At 38.3% G+C, this 21,020-nt stretch overlaps 2 protein-coding genes across 6 annotated transcripts in view; one reads left to right on the top strand and one right to left on the bottom strand.

Moving 5' to 3' along the window:
* The window catches only part of FAM114A2 (family with sequence similarity 114 member A2), a 45,681-nt gene extending 41,799 nt beyond the window's left edge, over positions 1 to 3,882 (bottom strand). For 2 of the 4 annotated variants that reach the window (XM_003276557.4, XM_030826098.1), the window contains exon 1: positions 3,798 to 3,879. The gene's annotated coding sequence lies outside the window, so the exon portion shown is untranslated. Of the gene's footprint in view, positions 1 to 3,237; positions 3,380 to 3,767 lie in introns of all 4 variants that reach the window. The other 2 variants (XM_030826090.1, XM_030826094.1) reach the window with 2 other exon arrangements.
* MFAP3 (microfibril associated protein 3) lies at positions 3,847 to 20,477 on the top strand. Of its 2 annotated transcripts, XM_003276561.2 has the most exons (3): positions 3,847 to 3,952; positions 12,545 to 13,002; positions 15,951 to 20,477. In XM_003276561.2, exons 2-3 carry the CDS (start codon positions 12,708 to 12,710, stop codon positions 16,736 to 16,738), a joined length of 1,083 nt encoding a protein of 360 aa, XP_003276609.1. In that variant the 5' UTR covers positions 3,847 to 3,952; positions 12,545 to 12,707; the 3' UTR covers positions 16,739 to 20,477. The 2 variants fall into 2 exon arrangements, with proteins under 2 accessions (XP_003276609.1, XP_030681972.1); XM_030826112.1 differs by lacking the exon at positions 3,847 to 3,952 and having other exon boundaries at positions 12,537 to 13,002.
* The last annotated feature ends 543 nt before the right edge of the window (positions 20,478 to 21,020 follow it).

Here is a 21,020-nt window from a genome sequence, read left to right as displayed (position 1 = left end):
TAAATTTTTTAGTTTGAGATTATCATAGATTCACATACAAGTATAAGGAATAATACAGAGATCCCATACACCTTCATCCAGTTTCCCCCAATGGTAAAACTTCCACAAATATCACAACCAGGAAACTGTTATCAATGCAATCCACTGATCTCATTCAGACTTTATCAGTTTTACACACACTCATTTGTATTTAGTTCTATAAAATTTTATCACATGTATAGCTTTGTGTGACTATCACCACAATCAAGATACAGAACAGTTCAATCACAAGGATCCCTTGTGCTATCCTTTTTTTAGCCATAACCACTTCCCACACTCCTTCCAACCCAAAGCAATTACTGATCTCTCTGATGGACAGGTGTCCATCTCTGTAATTCTGTCATTTCGAGATGTTATATAAATGAAATCATACAGCATGTTACCTATTGACTTTTTTCACTCAGCATAAGCCCCTCAAGATCAATTTAATTTGTATCAATATTCCTTTTTATTTCTGAGTAGTATTCCATAGTATACATGTATCACAATTTACCCATTTATCCATTGAAGGATATCTGTATTGTTTCCAGTTTGGGGCTATTATAAATAAAACAGCTATGAAAGTTCATGTATAGGTTTTTTGGGGAACATAAGCTTTCATTTCTCTGGGGTAAATGACCAAGAGTGCAATTGCTGGGTCATATGGTTAAGTTCACGTTTAGTTTTATGAGAAACTGCCATACTCTTTTCCAGACTAGCTACACCGTTTTACATTTCCACCAGCAATGTATGAGTGATCAAGTTTTTCTGCATTCTTGCCAGCATTTGACATTGTCACTACTTTTTTATTTGAGCCATTCTGACAGTTGTGTGGTGATATCTCACTGTGGATTTAAGTTGCATTTCTCTGAGACATAATATGGTTGAACATCTTTTCATGTGCCTGTATGCCATCTGTATATCCTTGTCAGTGAAATATCTTTGTGTCTTTTGCCCATTTTCTAATGAGATTTTTTTTTTACTGTTGAGTTTTGAGAGCTCTTCATATATTCTGTAGAATATGTGGTTTGCAAATATTTTTTTCCAGTCTGTGGCTTATCTTTTAATTGCCTCCGTTGGGCCTTTCGGAGCAAGTCTTTAATTTTAATGAGGTATAATTTATCAATTTTTCCTTTTGTTTATTGTCCTTAAAAATCTTTTAGTTATTAATCATTCCTACCTCAAGTTTTCCAGGACATTATGAAATTTAAGCCATCAGATAGGATTTATGTCAGATCAACTTTTGAACACCAATGTTACTCAATTCAATTCCTTCCAGATGTAGCTCTTTGGCAATTAAAGCCAAGATACTATTGGTGTCTCTACAAAGAACAGACACTAGTTTCCAGGATAATCAAGGATTATCAGAGTAGAAATCAATACATCTCACACATATGTACACACACGCTGTAGGTATGTACTGATATGTACTAAGTGCAGAATTAGACCCAACCCATGCTATCAAAATGCTTCTAATGTATTAGAAAAGAAAGGCATATTAAAACTAAGGGAGACTGGATGCAGCACTATAAAAGATGCTGCATTCAGTCCAACACACAAAATGCTGAAACATCCCTGCCAGACCATCCAACACACAAAATGCTGAAAAAAAAAAAACAGAACTCCGTTAGAATCAGACAATGTAATTCACGAACAAAGTACCTGAAATAAGCCTAGAGCAAACTGGGAATTTGAGTGCCAAATCCAGCCTACAGATGTTTTTATTTGGCCTGCACAGGATTTAAACTTTGCAAAAACTAGTTGCCAACATTTAAAAATCAGACTTCATACAAAAATACAGGCTTCCAACTTCTCACTTGTAAAATTGAAAGATCTAGCAACACTGGGCCCACATTCAACTCTGTAATAACCAGCTTGTGCCAAGTAGCTGCTGGGCCCTTTTAGCTGGGGCAGTTGCTCTCCAGCTCCCTACAATCCCCCACACAAATCCACTTCCCTCAAATTATGCTACCTGATTAACCTCTGTAGGCATCTGAGTTGGCAACACCTACCTTAAAAGCAGGTTATGATTTTGACAGATGATGATGCCAATGACAGGATTCAAGGATATGGAAACAACATGTGGGTACAGCCAAAGGCCTGAGGTCTGACAGTATGCAATATGAATAGTTACAGTAGGGAGTAGTTACCATGGCAGAGAGAAGAACAATGGGAAGGCATGAAGCTAGAAAGGTAGATTAAGACAACACTATAGAGTTCAGAATATATGGGTATATAATATAAACACATTATACATTTCCAAAACACATAGAGAAAAAAATCCAGATACAACTACTCACTGACATACAAACCAACTTAGAAGTAGCCATTCACTCACTCACAAACATTTTTTGAGTACCTACTACGTACCAAGTAGTACCACAGTACCTGTGGAGATAGAGAACTAATGTAAGCCATTCACTCCAAGGGCCTATCTAATAGGAAAGACGAGACAGTTTTTGCACAAAGTTCAATTAATGTTTTGTGTATATGAATAAATGTTTCCTATCTTTTCCTTATGCTCTCTCCAGGTTGCAACACATCATTATCATCATCATAAATATATACAGTATACTATATGTAGAATATATAATATACACATTACATAAATTCATATAATTCCATGAAAGACTGGAAGGACATACTCCAAAATATATTTTTAAAGACAGGGTCTCGCTATGTTGGCCAGGTTGGTCTTGAACCTAGGCCTGGCCTCAAGCAATCTTCCCCTGCCTCAGCCTCCCAAAGTGCTAAAATTACACGCGTGAGCCACCATGCCCGGCCAAAACAGTCCCTTTACTAAAATATTAAACACTGGTTATCTCTATTCTTTCATTTGTGCCAGATATTTGAGCTAAGCCAGAAGAGAATTTTTATGGTGATGGTTGTTTATATTATCATTACTATCGTTATTAGAATGACTGTACCATCTCTTTCCTCAACTCATTCATAATCTAGGAGAAAGGTTAAAAAAAAAAAGGGAATAAACACCAAGTACGTGGAACTGCTCTATTTAGTGTTTTTGTAAGTCTTCCAGGCATTGTGTAGTAAGCGTGTAGAAATAATTGTAGTTTCTTCTCCAGTTATTTTCCCAATTGGAGGAGAAAGATTCCAATAACTGGAAATAAATACGGCTGAGCCATATTTTTAATAAAAACGCATACGCTTACACACACACATATATATTACGTATATATACACTCCCCCCACCCCATTTACCAAAACGAAGAGCAGTACAGCTTAGTAGCTAAGAGCACGGGCTCCGGAGTTGACTTTCTTCCTGTCCTGCAGCGATTGTGGGTTAGTCAGGTCACCTGTCTGCCTCTCCGTTTCCTCATCTGTCAAATGGGGTTCTGGGTCCCTATAAAGATTCAATGACGCGGTATGTGAGGGGCTTGGAACAGTGACCGACACGTAACCACCCACAGGTTAACAGCTGCTATCAGTTGGTGTGGTGATGGTTTGTAACCTATCGTTATTAATACGGCTGTCTCTAGAAGAGCAAACATGCGCTCTCACTTCTTCCCACATCCAAGAATGTGTCCCAAACGAGAGATCCTGTGTAAACGTCCGCTCCCAACTAAGTTCTCAGGCGCTGACAACAAGAATTCCTCACACAAACGTAGCGCTTCGATCACTAAAGCGCTTTCACAGCCCTCAACCCTGCCGCGAGATGTCCGCCGCCCACCGTCAGGTCACCGCCTCCCTAACGACTTCGGCTGCCCGGGCCCTGCCCCTGAACCTCGCACCCCTCCTGCCTCGCCCAGGAAGCTCCGCACCTATCCGGCCGCCACCCTCAGCACAGTCACCGAAGCCGACTCCGCGTTCCTACTGCCCCGGAAGTGCTCCTTCAGCGCAGAGGCGGGCCGGTGTGTCGGAGAAAACTTCCGGGTTAAGCCGCCGCTGAGGCCGGAAGGAGCTAGACGTCGGTCGGGTAGGTGACGGCTTGGTTGGGGTCGCTGCAAGGGGGCTACTAGGAGCGCCGAGGCGTGAGTCGTAGCCTGTGGCTTGGGGTCGGGAGTGCAGAAGGCGAAAATGTTTGCCATCCTTTTGAAAGTCTGGCCTGGGTGCGGGAGTTCGGTCATCGAACACTTACTGAGAGCCAAATACCTGCCAGGCACTGCCCTGGGCTCCAGGCACACATCAGTCAACGAACGGAAGGGCCCTGCTCTCAAGCAGTGCGAGAAGCAGATTATAAACAAGTCAACAAACAGGATTATCTAAGGTGGTAGTAAGTGCTGTAAAGAAATTTAGACTGGATAATGTGATGGAACGAAGTGGGAGAGTAATAAGCCGTATGAAAATCTGGAATAGACCATTCCAGGCAGAATGGCGCGTGCAAAGGCCATATAGTGGGAACAAACTTAGCAAAGTCAAGGAAAAGACAAAGGCCACTGGCTAGAGCAAAAGGAGCAAGGTGAGAATGGAGAGAGATGAGGCAAGGGACTTGAGCCCAAATCTTGTAAGGCTTGTGAGCAAGGATGAAGAGTTTGATTTTTATTTGGAACCCAGTGGAAAACCATTGAAGGTTTCTAAGCAGATGAGTGACATGATCTGATTTATGACTTTAAGATTACTCCTGGGCCCTCATCAGAAAGATGCAGCTCTTCTGTTGCCGTTGAGCAGTGAAAATGCATGAAATCCATACTGACAGAGCTAGGAAGATTGAAATCAATCTTATTGTACAGATAGGAAAAATTGAATCCCAGAGAGGTGAAGGGACTTAGCCTTTAAGAACTCATGTTTTCCAACTCCATTTAATGCCCTCGGAATTATCATCTTAATTCCCAGATAAGAGTAATTGTCACTTCTAAAACTCTTCAGATATTTTCCTTTGCTTTTGACAATGGTTCTCTAAATTTAGGTTCATCAATATCACCTGGAAGCTTGTTAAAATTCCAAAAAACAACAACAAAAAAAACCTGCTTAAATATAAAATGGGTCATTTCCTCTGATTTTCTGTTGTGATGGAAAATGCATAGAATTTGGGGCTAAAGTATGGAATCCTGGGAAGCCACTTATTTTTTAAATGCTGCTGATAATTGTGGCAGCAGTTCTCAAACTTTTTGATCTTAGAATTTCTTTATACTTTTAAAATTTATTGAGAACTTCAAAGCGTTTTTGTTTATAATAGCTATCAATATTTACTATTTTAGGAAACAACTTTCAAAAAAGGTTATTCATTTTAAAATAAACTCATTATATGTTAACATAAATAGCATTTCTATAAAGGATATTTTCCAAAACGAAAAATTATTGAGAATGGCATTGTTTCACATTGTTACAAATCTCTTTAATGTCTGGCTGAATAAAAGACAGCTAGATTTTTGTAACTTCTACCTTCATTCTCTTACAATGTCAATCATCATGTACCTCTAGAAAATTGCACCATATTGTGTGAGAATGTGAGTGAAAAAGGGATATGTCCTAATATTATGTAAATTGTTTTGAAACAGTGTCAGGGACACCCAGGAGTTCCTGCACCACACTTTTGAGAATTACACTGAATTACAGTGATTGTCATGCCAGTAAAAGAAATATGAGTTTGATTTGTAAATCAATAAACCTATATGCACATTAAAAATGCAGATGCCCAGGCATCCCCTAGAGATCCCAATTCAATAAGTCTGTGGGGTCAAGAAATTTGCATCTTTAACAAGCACCACAGATTAATTTGATATAAATGGTCTAAAAATTACAGTGAGAAAACCAGTCAAATCATTCTCTAGAGTGTTCTGCCTACTAAAACTCAAGATAGGTTTCTTTCCTTATCTTCACCTCTCTCCATCAATAGTTTCCAGAGCCTGAAGCTCTGGAAAGTTAATAAGTTTGTAGCAGACACCTTTCACACTACCAAGTCGATGAGTGTCTGAACTCAAAATTTTGAGCACTTGCCACAGGCAGTGGCCCTGTGCTAAGGACAGAAGGTTTTTAGACTCTCATTCATAAGCTTACAGTCTTTTGAACGGATAACTAACTGCTAAGAGGAAAACTGGTAAGCCTTACAATAGCATACTCTTAATGTGCTAGGGGACTGACAGAGCAAAAAAAAAAAAAAACTCATCTGACAAGAGGGTGGGCGTGAGAGGGCTTCCTGAATAAGATGAAATTAAGAGTTGAATATTATAGAGAGGGTACAGTTTCCCCCAGAAAGATATTGATGGGAAGGGGCAGAAAGATTTTTAAGAAAAAGGAACAACTAGTAAGGTGAAAAGTTATTTAAAGAGAATAGAGTAAAACAAGCATAGTTTAGGCTTTCAGCCATGGCAGGAAAGCTGAGTAGATTATAGGATTTAAGCAAAGAAATGAATGATAGTGATAATCAGCCTCTAGGTGAGGAAACTAAGACCACTGGAGCACATCATAGCTAATTTGTGATAGAGGTAAAGCTAAAGACCAGACTTAATGTTTAAATCCATTCATTCCTCCTGCAAGCAATTATCGTACATAGAGGCACCTCTGGGCTTCTCATGACTTTCTGTTCTGCTGCCTGAATCTATTCTTGGAGAATTACAATACCAGATTGGAATTTTAAGCTTATCTCATGGGCAGTGAGAAATCACCAGTAGATTGTAAAATTACCCTGAATTGCTCAGATTTGTGTTTAGGACCAATTCTGAGTGTCACAGTGTTTGGATAGATCATAGAGGTAAAAATGGAGTTAAGGAGATCCATTCTGAAATGAAAGGGATAGTGTGGTATACCCAGGTGAGATAAAAGGATATGACGTAGGAGAAGGACAGTAGGACTTATCTGAAAAACGTGTAGGAGGTGGAATAATAACAATAGCATATATTTATAATTTACCCACATTAGTTCATCTTATCCTCAAAACTACCTTATGAGGCAGTTACTGTTCATATTATTTTATTTAATAAATGTGAAAACTAAGGCCTTGCAAGCCTATGGCTTCACCCAGGGGTAGGATCAGGCACCTTAACTCTAGAGCCCATTCTCCTAACCACTGAGCCATGATTGTCTTACAATTTTGATACTGCAAAACTGGAAGAATTGTCTGGCTATTATCTAAGCTGTTCATAAGCTGAACAAGTAGATCTGAGGGTAAGAAGAGTTCTGTTTTAACTAGACTGAGTTTCAAATAGAGATGTTTCAGGCTATAGAGGGGGAAAAATGGCCTGGGAAGATCATGAATCTAAGCCTGTTTCATTAATGTTTTTGTCGTTTGCATCCAGTAGCTATTCAGCAAATAACTATGGCAAAAAGGATATAAGTTTCGGGTATAACTGAAATAATCCTGGGTTTCAAGCAAAGCTCTGATAAATACAGAAGATATTTTTCCGGGTGCCAGAAGATTATGTTGAAGTTTGAGCTCAGACTGACCAAATGCTAGTTATGAGGTATGTGATAGCTCCAAGATAGGAATATAAAGGCTATTTTAATTAGAAACTTTCGAGTAAATGGCCCTCAAGATAGTGATTTCTGTTTGAATATCACTAACCTTTTTTAGTTACAGATCCCTATAATAATGCTTGAGTCTAGGCAGAACAACTTTGTGTTTATTCTTTGCAAAGGATAGGGTAGTGCTAACAATCTGCTCTTCATTTGCTTTTTCTCCCCTTTGCCAATTCAGAATGCTGCTTTGTCAATTTGTGTGCCTGCTGTAGGAACTGGTCCGTTTTCCAAGTGTGACAGTGCAGGCAGAGAAGAGTGGATGAGCTGTAAATGCAGCCTAGAACACATTTGATTACAGAGAATGAAGCACTAATATCCCAATATAATTGGAGTTTTAAAAAAAAATACCACCTGGGCATCAGTGTGTTTCCCTGCTTTGCATTTTCCCAGAACTATTTCTGCAAACATCAGTTTCCTCAGCCAACTTAATATTGAGTCACCAGAATGGAAATCAGCCATATTACTTCCTTATTTGTGTTGAAAATTGGAACAGAATGGAAATATTTCTTCCCTCAGAAGTTGGCAGGAGCAACAAGACAATCTGTTAGGGGTGACAGCTATAGACTCTTCTCTTTTTTTAAAATAATATAGTCAATATTCAACATGGTTTTCTGGGGTAAAATCATCTACATTTCTGATTCTTTATGATCCTAGCAAAGCTTACATTCTGTATACCTAAAAGATGAAAAAGGAGTTGGATTAAACTTGAGAGTTACACTTACCTATTACATTTTTATTTATTAATGCTGAAGAAAGGTAATATAGGCTGGGCACAGTGGCTCACGCCTGTAATCCCAGCACTTTGGGAGGCAGAGGCGGGCAGATCACCTGAGGTCGGGAGTTCAAGACCAGCCTGTCCAACGTGGAGAAACCCTGTCTCTACTAAAAATACAAAAAATTAGCCAGGCATGGTGGCGCGTGCCTGTAATCCCAGCTACTTGCGAGGCTGAGGCAGGAGAATCGCTTGAACCCGGGGGGGCGGAGGTTGTAGTGAGCCGAGATCTCACCATTGCACTCCAGCCTGGGCAACAAGAGCGAAACTCCATCACACACACACAAAGAAAAAGGATAAAAAGGTAATAAAAAATTTTACCAAGTAACTTCATCCACAAACATAGTATAGCCCTTTTTAACTGATAACAAGAAGGTGACACTTTGGTTTTCCTTTTTGAAATCTGTTCTTGGTATGTATACTACCTCATTCAGACTTTGCAATAATCCTGTGAGAATAGATTCTGTTATTTTGCCCATTTTAAAGATGAGGGGCTGAAACAGGGAGATTAAGTCATTTATAAAAGTTGCAAGACTGGTTAGAGTCAGAGATTGTATTCGAATCCTATACTCTGAACCTCTCTGCTACCCTGCTTTTATTAGAAACCTTCAATTTTGCTGGTCTAGAGTAATCTAAATCTAGAATGGAATGTGAGTGATTATATCTCTCATTGGAAATATTCAAATAGCCTGGAGTACCATTCTGCAGGTCAGTTGTAGAGGAAATTGAGGAACTGTATTAGTGGCCCTTAGATGCAGTACATGAATCCAGTGCCTCAGAAACACCCGGGGAGCCAATTAAAAGTCATAAATTCCAAGGTGCAAACACAGCGTTTCTTACTCACTTGTTCTGGGTTGGGACCTGGGAATCCATGTTTTTAAAAAGCTCTCCTGACAATTGTGATATTCAACCTGGTTTGGAAACTGCACTTGGTGATCTTTTATTCCTACCATTATCCTCTAGGACAAGATGGTAAATGAAGATATCAGGTTGGGAGTCAGAAGAATGCCTTTAATTAGGTACTTTTAAGGTCTTCCAAGATTGTTAGCATTGACTGTTTTTGTTTCAGATAATTTATAATAGGTAACTGTATGTCAGTTTGAACAATTATAATCCCTGTTGCATAACATTATTCAATTTATAAAGATCTGTCCCATACTGAATCAAATTTAAACTAATCTCCATCAATATTTATTGAGCATGTGCTAGTTATGACGTACAGCAATAAAAAATATAGGCCTTTTCCTTAAGGGGTAGGTGAGATGGGATAAACTGCCTAGCAGTACAGAGCAGCATATACCAGCGCCAGATGAGTACAGTAGGTGGGGAGGGCTCTGGGGTGAAGGAGAAGCCATCCTTTATACAGCTATACTCTGAATTTATGTAGGAGGAATAGCTAAGGCCTTGATAGGAGGTTCAGGAAGTTTGCGGGAAGGCAGAATTCCATGTGGCAGTTATGCTTTGCCAAGCCTTGTGTTGGTGAGGACACTGATTGCCCTGCAGCCCTCGCCTGTAATAGCTGTTCATTCTGCTGAAGTTCCTGAATCTCAGAGCAGGAAGACCAAGTCCATTTCCTTTCCAGTTTCTTCTACACTAGCTACTTTGATCCTGGGGAGATGTGACCATACCCCCAGGTGATCTGCCCACGTTTGAGCCTCTCAGTTGTTTGACCTCTTCATCATGAACGAATATCTCCCTCACTCACTTCAGCCACTGCAGCTTCCGGAGTCCATCTCCAGTTTCACCGTTGGCCCAGTTAGTTCCTCTCCAGAATCAGGAATCAGACGTAGCATTTTTGGCCACTGCCTGTCTTTACCACAATTTTTTAGCTGTTTTTTGTGAACAACTCCTGACCAGTGACCCATCTCCTTTTTCCCTGTCCCCTGGCCCTCTACCTTGAGTGCTTTCCTCCCAATTTTTATTCCTCTTTATTCTATAGGTCCTGCACCTGAATAATAGGTGCTGCACACCTCACTTTCTCAGAGGCTTTCCATGATGAGATTAACTCCCCGTGTTTGGTCCTCCTGTAGCATCTGTAATTTCCCTTGGGTAACATTGAGTGTATTTTGTATATATGTAGTTAGTGTCCATCGTCTGCCAGGCTGAGCTTCGTGGAGGCCGAGACAGTGTCTATGGGGCAGTAGATAGGCACATGGTAGGTGCTCAATAGATACTCTTCAATATATGAAAATGTATCCTTCCGATCTAAAACTCAGTGGTGGGGAAGAGTAGAAAGGAAGGAGATGGCAGGATAAGAAATGAGGTGGCATTAAAATAAACTGGAGTTGTGGGGGGCTTTTTGTTTTGGTTTTGGTTTTACTACGGAGAGAGCAAGCCTCCAGCTCAGAGCCTTAAGCAGGCAGTAGTATCTCTGGAAGCTAATAACACTTCTTTGTTTTCATTATGTTTATGTGTATGGTTACTTTTGTCCACAGAACTGATGTAGAGTTTCCTTTTTAAATAAATGTGAAAGTAAAAATAAAATGAGTTGATTTAAAAGAAAAGCAGAAATGACGATAATTTGGTTCATGGATATAGTAAAAACAAACAAACAAAAATGACAGGAGAAGGAATGAATGAAGTTTGGAAAATGCTGCCATGGATGAAGCTATAGGAACTCCTAATCAAAGTTTTGGGGAAAGCCTGGAGCATTTTTTCAGCACACTCATAGCCTATCACTATTGAGAACCACTAATCTAGAATAAACTATAAAATTATGTCCCAATTGCTATATATTTTGTCGTGAAAAAGAACTTGGAAACTTACATGTCAAGCCCCTAGCACAGTGTTTGGCTTATGGCAGTCATTCAATAAATGTTATTTCCATTGTTTCTACCCATCACCCTCTCTTAAAAAAGAGACCGTGTTCTAAGCTAGATACTCCTACTAACTTGTAGCATATCGTAAGAAGCAAATCACTGTGCACCGAATCAATTAGATTGTATTACTTGCAAAATCCCCTCTCTGCCTAAGTCTTTGTTTCCTTTAGTGTCCTTATTTAGTGGGGTTTTAGGAGGAAATGGAAATAAACACGTTTAGTGTGTCACGTATAGCCAAAGTCTGAAGGTTTTTTATTTTACTCTGTATACTCCTTCCATAAATTTTAAAGATTTAGAAAAGTATTTGTCACCATTCAATCATCCTTTCAAGGGCTAATGAAAATTAAATGACATTTGCACCATATTGTAATTTAGACTTTGAGATATTTAATGGCAAAATACAGTGATTCATTGCTTTTTATGTTCTGTGATCAAGCAACCTTCATATAAATATAAAGGAGAGTAAATGTCATTTCCAAAACTAATTATCTTGGGGCTTTATAAGACATAAAGCTATTTCATCCCATATTTTATAGAAATAAAAGCTGAATTTTTTATTTGAGAGTTGGTGGCTTAAAGGGGGAGTCAAATTACCAGGAAGGTGATCATAAATACATAGACTTTTGGACTAGGATGTTATTTTGCATTTTATTCATGATATTTTGCTCTTCTTTTAAATTTGTCTAACAATCTGTCGCTGTAGTTTTACATTTGCATTTCTACTAACTAGACACTTAAGATGTCAGTTCCTCCCTTAGTTAGTTTACAGAGTTTGAGCTAGAAATTTGGTATCCTTACAAACTATTAAATACACTGTACTTGTCTCTTGGTATTGGAGAAACTATTAAAAGAAAATTCTGTTGTCTAACGTTCTTGCCCATAAAGGAGGTTCCATAGCTTTAGAAGTCAATAACTCTATTTATATGTATGCAGTAAGTGCAGTTTTCTTTCCAGTGTTAAAACAACCCACCTCAGGTGTCCCTGCATTATTTATATGTAACGTATCTTTGTACTTGAATTACTCAAATTTTGAGCTCCATGGTTATGATTATGATATGCCAGTTGATTTACATTATTGATATAACAACAGATGGTAATGGTGCAGGTTGAAATCAAAGATCATTAAGATAAATATTTAAGCCTTCATTGGCTCCCTGTTGCATAAAATTTGTCAGAATGAAATAGAATCATGGCATTTCAGAACTGGAAGAGTCCTTAGAGATTATCTCATCCAGTCCCTTATTTGACAGATGAGAAAACAGAAACCCAGAGAGAATGCTGCTTGCCAAGGTCGTACAGCTAGTTAGTAGCAAAGCTAGCACCAAAATCTAGGTCTGCTATTTCCCAGTTCATTGCTTTTTCTGCTGTCTCTGTGTGAGATTTTTAGGTACTGTTCTCTCTAATTACTCCCCAGTGTCAGCACCAATTATTCTAATTCACATCTGTTCATTTCTGGAACATACACACTTTCACTCCATTATGAATCTCGGTTGGTTAAACTTTGTGTCTGGCTTTGTTTTAGGTTCTCTACTCACATCTTTTAAACTTGAAGACTAGAAAATATAACTGGATCTACCACTTGATTGGAAAATTTCTCTACCATGCAATAAATTACCCGCTGTGCTCTTGTAGTATAGAAGTTTTTGAGTTCTCCAAATCAAAACAAGATTTTCTTCCATTTTCCCATGAAGCTACATTGTTGCTTATTCACTTTAGTGGCAAGTATTATTGTGCCAGCTGCTTTTGTTTTGGAAGATGTGGACTTCAACCAAATGGTTTCACTGGAAGCAAATCGTAGTTCTTACAATGCATCCTTTCCCTCAAGCTTTGAACTCTCAGCAAGTTCCCACTCGGATGATGATGTCATCATAGCCAAAGAGGGAACTAGCGTTTCAATTGAGTGTCTTCTCACGGCCAGTCACTATGAAGATGTCCATTGGCACAATTCAAAAGGACAGCAACTGGATGGCAGAGGCAGAGGTAACTGGTCAGGGTATAATTAATCAAGGTTACTCCTTTCCTGTTCTGTCTTCTTATTTTTTAACACATTAAATAAGAAGTCTCAAAGATAAGGTGCCAAGGTGAATAGTTTAAAACATTTGAAAGGTCTGGAGTGTTGTACCTATCAGAAAAAGCAAATTAATTATAATTGTTTAACCAGAAGAAGAAAAAAACAAATCATTGTAAATTTAAAAGATGTTCACATGATGACAATGAGCTATTTTCTCTCCTTCTGATCAGTTGGTTTTCTTCTTCATTGAAGGTACAGTAAATCAGGGCTGCTGCATACAGCTGTACAGGTGGTATACGACACAACTCTAGGAGCACCCTTCGGCTAGGCTACTATGTCAGTAGTACAGTGTGGTGGCCCTGTGTGAATACATCCAGAAGGGTTTTGGCTAGACTTAAGAAATTTGTTATAAATAAAAAAGTTTTGCTCTGAAATTAGTTACTATAAACTTTAGAGGAAATCCAGGACATTTTTGAAAATGAGTATCAATCTGTGCGTAAAACTTTGACGTCAGGTCTCAGAGAATTAAAAGGGCACTATGGAACTTGTAAGCCCTTCCAGCTCATTTTTTTTTTTTTTTTTTTTTTTTTTTTTTTTTGTATTCTATACCTGAATTTACTGGAAAAGAGAAATTTTTTTTTTTTTTTTGCATTTTTTGTTTCTGTCTTAAAAATCACATAAACATAGTGATAATGTGTTCAAGGTCTACTTTTTGACAGATTTTTATTTAGTTTTCCTATTCATGGATCTGTGAATATATCTTAATCCAGACTACTCCTAACCAGTGTTCTGTTATAAAGATCTTTTTGATGAGTACTTGAGTTATAATGGACCTCAAAAAGAAATCACCATGAAAAGCCAAAGGGATGAAGATTAAATTCTAAGATCCCCACAAGCTACACTTTCAGAAATTTTTTTGTTAGGAAGATAATGTAGCCTTTTGAAATATAAAAGGATATTGGTTATTCATATTAGGCTGGAAAATACAAAAGGAGACAGGTGATACTTCCTTCAGACATATGCACTAAATATTTTAATCTATAGACTGAGTGACTAGTCACCAAGGGATTGAAGAGTTTGAATTGTTAGAGTATTTTTAATCAGCGTGTTTAAAATACATAACTATTGAATTAGAGTGATACCTGGAATGTGTACTTTGAACATGATTTGGGGTTCCATATTTGGACCCACTGAACCAGACTCCTATCTTCTCTGGGCTCTATGATATCCTGACCAAACACCTCTGAGATTTGAATTATTCATTCAGTGTCATCACTGTAGACTGACTGCATAAACGAAGACTTGGGTTAAAACAAGACCAGCCAAGTGGAATGGCAGTTTTATTTTTCTATTTTGCCTTTACTTTGAAAACCACTAACATCTATCATTGATGCTTTCAGCAGCAGCTCTGGAAAATTGTATTAAATTTTATGAATCTCAAGTGAGAGGAGTTTAAAGAGCATGTCAGTCTAGTATAAGGTTCATAAATCTTGAGCTATTATCAGCAAGTGAGCTAGAGTTTAGATTGTGGTTGTAGTGCAATGGTTGATGAATGGAGTCTTCGTAGTTCATCATACCTTGGATTCAAATGGTGTCGTTTTCATAGCTGTAAGTTCATAGAACAGAAGCTTATGGAAAATGGCTATATTCTTAACTACATGTTTTCCTCTTTTTGTATTAGTGAAATGATGGCTTTTAAATATATTAATACCTGTAGGATTGAGATAAGTTTGGATGATGATGAAAATGGACAAAATCCAGAGTGCTTACTAATTTATGTGCCACTAAAATAATCCAGAACCATAGAATCTTGGGGATGAAAGAGATTTTGAAGATTGGGCACTCAAGTAGTGCTTAACAAGCAGTCTGCTAACCTCCCCTGGGACACCACCTCTAGTCATTGGAATGCATCCCCACACTGCAGGTTAGCCCATCCTTCCCATCTTTGAATGGCTTTCATAGTTAAAGCACAGAGTGCTTTGGGAATGTATCACAAAAGTAGGAATTATGCAGGCAGAACCAAGTTATTGAAGGATGTTGAATCAAGATGGGTAGTCAATATGCTTTGCTTTGCTTACACTTGTATACTTCTATATACATGTTCCCTGAATGAAAATACCTTCACGTGTGGAAGAGAGGCAGTATGTTTTAGGTTGGTTGAAAATAGAAGGAAGCATAGGCATCTTAAGGGCAACTTTATTCTTTTTGCCAAGCTATTCATTTACCATGACTTGTGAGATGCATTTTTTGGCCTGTGCTTCAGTTACTCTTGCCAGAAAATCAAGATATCACCATCAACAAAGTTTCTTAACAACAAAAAAAATTGATATGTGCAAGGCATACCAGATTAGGCAGTTAATTGAACAAATGCATTAAATTGCTAGGATTTTTTTAAATAATTTCTTCTTGTTAAATAAGTTCACTATGGAAAGTGAGCAAACACAGAAGAAAATAAAAATTACTCATAAAAATTTAAAATATCATTATTTTAAACCATTGTTTTATATTTCTGAGACATACCCTCATAGTATATGAAAATATATTGGTTGCAATGTGATGTAGACAGACACGTATGTATAAACTATAAGCTTTTTTTATGATTAGTCATTTAGCATTTTGTAGACATACCTGTTTCACAGAAAGGCTTTTGAAGTCTAGCAGTGAAAAGGAAGCTATGTTAATTATTAGTGTCATGAACGAAGATCTTGATTTCCTTTTAAGATCCAAGCTAATTAATTCTGACTCTGGACATCACAATCTGCCCTTTTTTTACATGATTTAAACAAACAGTAGAATCTAACAAATCGGTTGAGTTAAAGTACTTTGATGAAGAGGTGGAATATTGATAAGGCAGCGGGCATATTTAGTAATCTTCTTTTTGCTATAATTTTTTTTTTCATTTCTGTTCGATTATCAGGTGGAAAGTGGTTGGTTTCTGATAACTTCCTAAACATCACCAATGTAGCTTTTGATGACCGTGGGCTCTATACCTGTTTCGTCACCTCTCCAATTCGTGCCTCCTACTCTGTCACCCTACGTGTTATCTTCACCTCGGGAGACATGAGTGTCTATTACATGATTGTTTGCCTGATTGCCTTTACAATCACACTCATCTTGAATGTCACACGGCTGTGCATGATGAGCAGCCATCTTCGCAAGACTGAGAAGGCCATCAATGAGTTCTTTAGAACTGAAGGGGCTGAGAAACTTCAGAAGGCCTTTGAGATTGCAAAACGTATCCCCATCATTACCTCAGCCAAAACTCTGGAGCTCGCCAAAGTCACACAGTTTAAGACCATGGAGTTTGCTCGTTATATTGAAGAACTGGCAAGAAGTGTCCCTCTTCCACCTCTTATTCTAAACTGTCGAGCCTTTGTTGAGGAGATGTTTGAGGCTGTGCGAGTGGATGACCCTGATGACCTGGGTGAAAGAATTAAAGAGAGACCTGCCTTGAATGCTCAAGGTGGCATCTATGTCATTAACCCAGAGATGGGACGGAGTAATTCACCAGGAGGAGATTCAGATGATGGCTCTCTGAATGAACAAGGCCAGGAAATAGCGGTTCAGGTTTCTGTCCACCTTCAGTCAGAAACCAAAAGTATTGATACAGAGTCTCAAGGCAGCAGTCATTTCAGTCCACCTGATGATATAGGATCTGCAGAATCTAACTACAAAGATGGGGCATATGAAAACTGTCAGCTGTAACCTACAGTGCTGTAACCCAGTACCTACAAAATCAGCTCTCAGAAAAGGAATCTGTTTCTTAGAAGAAATAACATTTTTGCCAAAAGATGACTGGGGTTTTTCCCTTTGTTAATATTAAGCACATCAGAACGTGAATTGCCAAAGTCTTCATTAGAAGGCAGCATTTTTCCTATCTGATACTTTTCAGTCATTTTCCTTAGAGCTTGATTAAATTATGCATGCTAAGATTTAAAGGAGCCCCAGATAAACATGATGGGAAAAGCACTGAACTAAGAGTCCCATGGTTTCTCTTCTGGTCACAGTTCTTCCATTGGTTGGATCTGATACTTGGGACTTCAGTTTTTCCGTCAATAAGATGAGGGATTAGGTGAGATCCGAAGTTGTTTCTAGCTCTATAGCTTCTTAACCCATCACGTTTAAATTACCAGAATCTTCCTTCACTCATCTCTAAGTAAACCTTTCCCTGGACTTTTACTTGCTTCTTTTGGAAAGTATTAAGCTGAGATCTAAATTTCCACACCAATGTCATAATGCACAGAGGTTTTTGAAAAACATCTGAGTGTTTTTCAGATGTTTTGCCATGTGGAGCATATAATGATATGTGCAAGGTTGAATCTTTTCAATGTGGCACATGTCTCTATGGTTATACAGATGTCAGGGAGCTAACTGCTCATTTGTAAACTACTTTCCATGATTAAATTGGTCCTTGGTGGGGGTGTATCATCTTTTTAACTTACTGAGACATCATTTTAGTTCATTGAGGTTGGCAGGGATTTCCCAACTGATCTTCCAAAGTGAGCAGTTTATTTCTAAGGAATAACGTCTTTGATGCTTTTAAAATAAGAACAGTGTCAAATCATCTGTCTTCTGGAAAATCATGGATTTTCATATTTCTGTTAATAGAATTTCTCAGGCTTTCCCTTTTTAAAAGTATTAGACTCTACAAATAGGTTCTATATTTGGGATCTCATCCTAGGAGAAAACCCAGAACTGGATTCCTCTTAAGACCTCTGTCAACCCTCCTGCCCTTTGTGGTCTTAAGTATGGTGCTATAGGTTGCATGCCTCTTTATCTTGTTTATTTGGTTAATATTTTGTTGTTGAGGTTTTTATTTTTGTTTACTTCAGATACATAATTCTGAGCTATAGCTGCTTTTGTAGCCTTTCCGAGAAGCACTAACCTGAAATAAGATTGGATAATTGTGAGGATGTGTTACCATATTAAAATACACACACAACTGATCTAGACATCAAGAGGAAGAAAAATGATGGATGATGCCACCTGGTTCAACTGTATACAATAAACACTTAAGATGACATTTCTTGCCTGGCTGAGATCTGATATAATGGAATTGTAAATACTCTTCAGAACAATTTCTTCAGCTACAGGAAGCGTGGTGCCATATAATTTTAAGAACTTGGCAGTGGAGCTCCATTTGGGGCTTCACGTTTCTTCATTTGACTTCTGATTATTGAAGCATTGCTTCAGCTAGAGGCTCCTGAGGGAAATGTTCAGAGGAGGTTTTATCAGGATTTTAATTTAAGGTTTCCAACAGAGGAAGACAGGAAATTCAAAGTGTGACCGGATAAAAATCATGCCTCCCTTTGTCCAGGCTTATCAGAAGTAATACATCTGCTCTGAATAGCATGAATGAATCAATGTGCAGTTTTATCAGATGGCATCATGGATAAAGATGATAATGCTGCCTTTTCTGTCTCTCAGGCTGTTTCCATGGAAACCTCTAGAGCCAAATAAAAGCTAACCAATCATTTAGCCAAAGCTTGCCTTGGCTCATAGACTGGTATTTCTTTAAGGAAAATTGTTTTTATATATTTGGCTATGAGAGCAAAGGCTCTTGAACATATCCTGGATTATGGAACACTTTTTCCCTTCCCTTTTCTCTGGAAAAATTAAATTTTTTTTCTGTCCACCCAGACTGGAGTGCATTGGCGAAATCATAGCTCACTGCAGCCTCCAACTCCTGGGGTCAAGCGATCCTCCTGCTTCAGCCTCCCTAGCAGCTAGGACTACAGGTGTGCACCACCTTTCCTGGCTAATTTTTTTTATTTTTTGTAGAGATGGGGGTCTCACTTTGTTGCCCAGGCTGACCTTGAACTTACGGCTTCAAATGATCCTCCTGCCTCATCTCCCAGAGTGTTGAGATTACAGGCCTGAGCCACTGTGCCTGGCCAAAAAAAAATTTTAAATCCCTTGTCCGGGGGTCTGTCCTCTAAACATCCCTCAGATTTCAGATAGTACTTTCAACCCTGTCCTAACATAGCAGGTTTGCAGTAATCTCTTAGAATATAGCTTGTCAAATTAGAGAATGGTTTTACCCCACATATTCTCATAGGAGACATTATTATTTGGAACCCTAAGGTAGACATGTTTAAAATCAAAGTCCTAAGAAACAGAACTTTGGAAAAATGGAGGAAATGTTTTTAAAATCTGTAAGTTTGCACAATACTGTATAGTAACTAAATGCACACTACTCCATTGTATCCTGGTTATTTTAGAAACATAGAGGTGGCCTAATTTGGTGGCCAAAGTAACTGGTTTACTTTGAGTATACCAGCTTATGGTGCCATTGATGAGGAATTAAAGTAGGTCAAAGTTTAACTGGAGTTGGTATTACTTCGTAAAGCTATTTTTCAAGAGGGAGAAAACCACACTTACTAATATTTTCTGTATCTAATCAAATACTCTTCATATATAATTAAGCCTCATGTTATCTTTTTTTAAAATCCTTAACCTTTTGGACTTCAACTATGGTCTAAAAGTCTTGATGGTAACTATAGTGTAATTATCTTTTTGTCTCACTGGATTTTATAGTTAGTGGAAAATGCCTTTACAAAATGTATTTAAAATAGCTCTGTCATCTCATTTGTAAATTTTGTCATGTATTGTGATATAGTGAACCTTATTGTCCTTATGAAGTGGTAGCTTTGTGAAATACATTCACCAAAAATCACATTTGAACATCTTTATGATTCCTTACCAGCTGAAGCCAGATAGACAGGTATCAATTGAGCTGATGCCCCACTTGAGTTTATAGGCTGTTTGATAACTGCCTGTCCTCCAAATTGTGTATGTATATGTTATGATGGTTTAATTCTTGAGTCAGGGCCAGCACGCATTTATATTTTCTACTAATTACCTTGATAGAAATATCTCGGAAATTGCTGACCTGGAACGGTTGTGAGAAGACTCCTGGCTTCTTTTTTGCCTCACTTAACAAATATTTTAAGGTCAAAGCAATATCTGTGCACGGCTTTCCTTTTGCTCCTCCAGACACGTGAGGCTGTTGGTATAGTCCTCTTCACCCTCTGCATGTAGCTTCACCCTAGATCAGACTTTTGTCTCTTGGATCCCAGATGGCACAGGAGCACTACATGCTTGTTTTCTAGAGCCCAGCCAGTCATGGGTGCTAGCCTAGTCTCCATACACCAGCAAGTAGAACCCAAGTGTATTGTATAAATATTTCCTGAGTACCAGTAAGAGAATGCATTCTTTTCTCATCTAGGCCAGGAATGTTGAAAATGCTCAGCCTTACATAGAAACTCCTAGATTTTCATTAACGCATTTCACAAAAGTAAATAAGTATTTCATATGATTCAGAGGATGTTTAAATTGTCAGAATTTTAATAAATACTTGCATTATAATTTTGTCTCTTTTTAAAAAAAAGTCATACTTGAATATAATTTATTAAACGTTCAATGGAGTATATAGTCTATTTGATATTTTCTATAGTGTATGTTTCATTTGTATGTTTGACGAAATTTGTATGTTTGATGAAACTTGATGTTAATGATTTTAAATGGGTAATTTTTGGGGGAGAGGGTAGTCTCACTCTGTCACCCAGGCCAGTGTATGATGGCATGATCATGGCTCACTGCAGTCTCATCCTGGGCTCAGCAATTCTGCCTCAGCCTCCTGAGTAGCTAGGATTATAGGTGCACGCTAATGCACATGGCTAATTTTATATGTGTGTGTGTGTGTGTGTGTGTGTGTGTGTGTAGAGATGGGTCTCGTTATGTTGCCCAGACTGGTTTCTATCTCCTGATCTCAAGTAACCCTCCTGCCTGGACCTCCCAAAATGCTGGAATTACAATCATGAGCCACAGCCCCCAGCATAGGAGTAAATTTGAGTTCAACTTGGATTCCAGTATGGCTGGAATCCACTTTAACCTTACAAATATTTACACCTAAGCACTGTGTATGTTTTCAGTGCTATGAGCTACACTGAGATGGGTATCCTGCCCACAATGGGCCTGCAGGTAC

The sequence above is a fragment of the Nomascus leucogenys genome, chromosome 2, assembly GCF_006542625.1.
Source record: "Nomascus leucogenys isolate Asia chromosome 2, Asia_NLE_v1, whole genome shotgun sequence".
Taxonomy (NCBI): Eukaryota; Metazoa; Chordata; class Mammalia; order Primates; family Hylobatidae; genus Nomascus; species Nomascus leucogenys.
This window is presented reverse-complemented; position numbering and strand designations above follow the sequence as displayed.

What these genes read in the sequence shown, in the direction of transcription:
- MFAP3 (XM_003276561.2), top strand. Translation starts at nt 12,708, where the DNA reads ATGAAGCTACATTGTTGCTTATTCACTTTAGTGGCAAGTATTATTGTG. An exon ending in ACTGGATGGCAGAGGCAGAG is followed by an intron (nt 13,003 to 15,950) that starts GTAACTGGTCAG and finishes TTCGATTATCAG; the next exon opens with GTGGAAAGTGGTTGGTTTCT.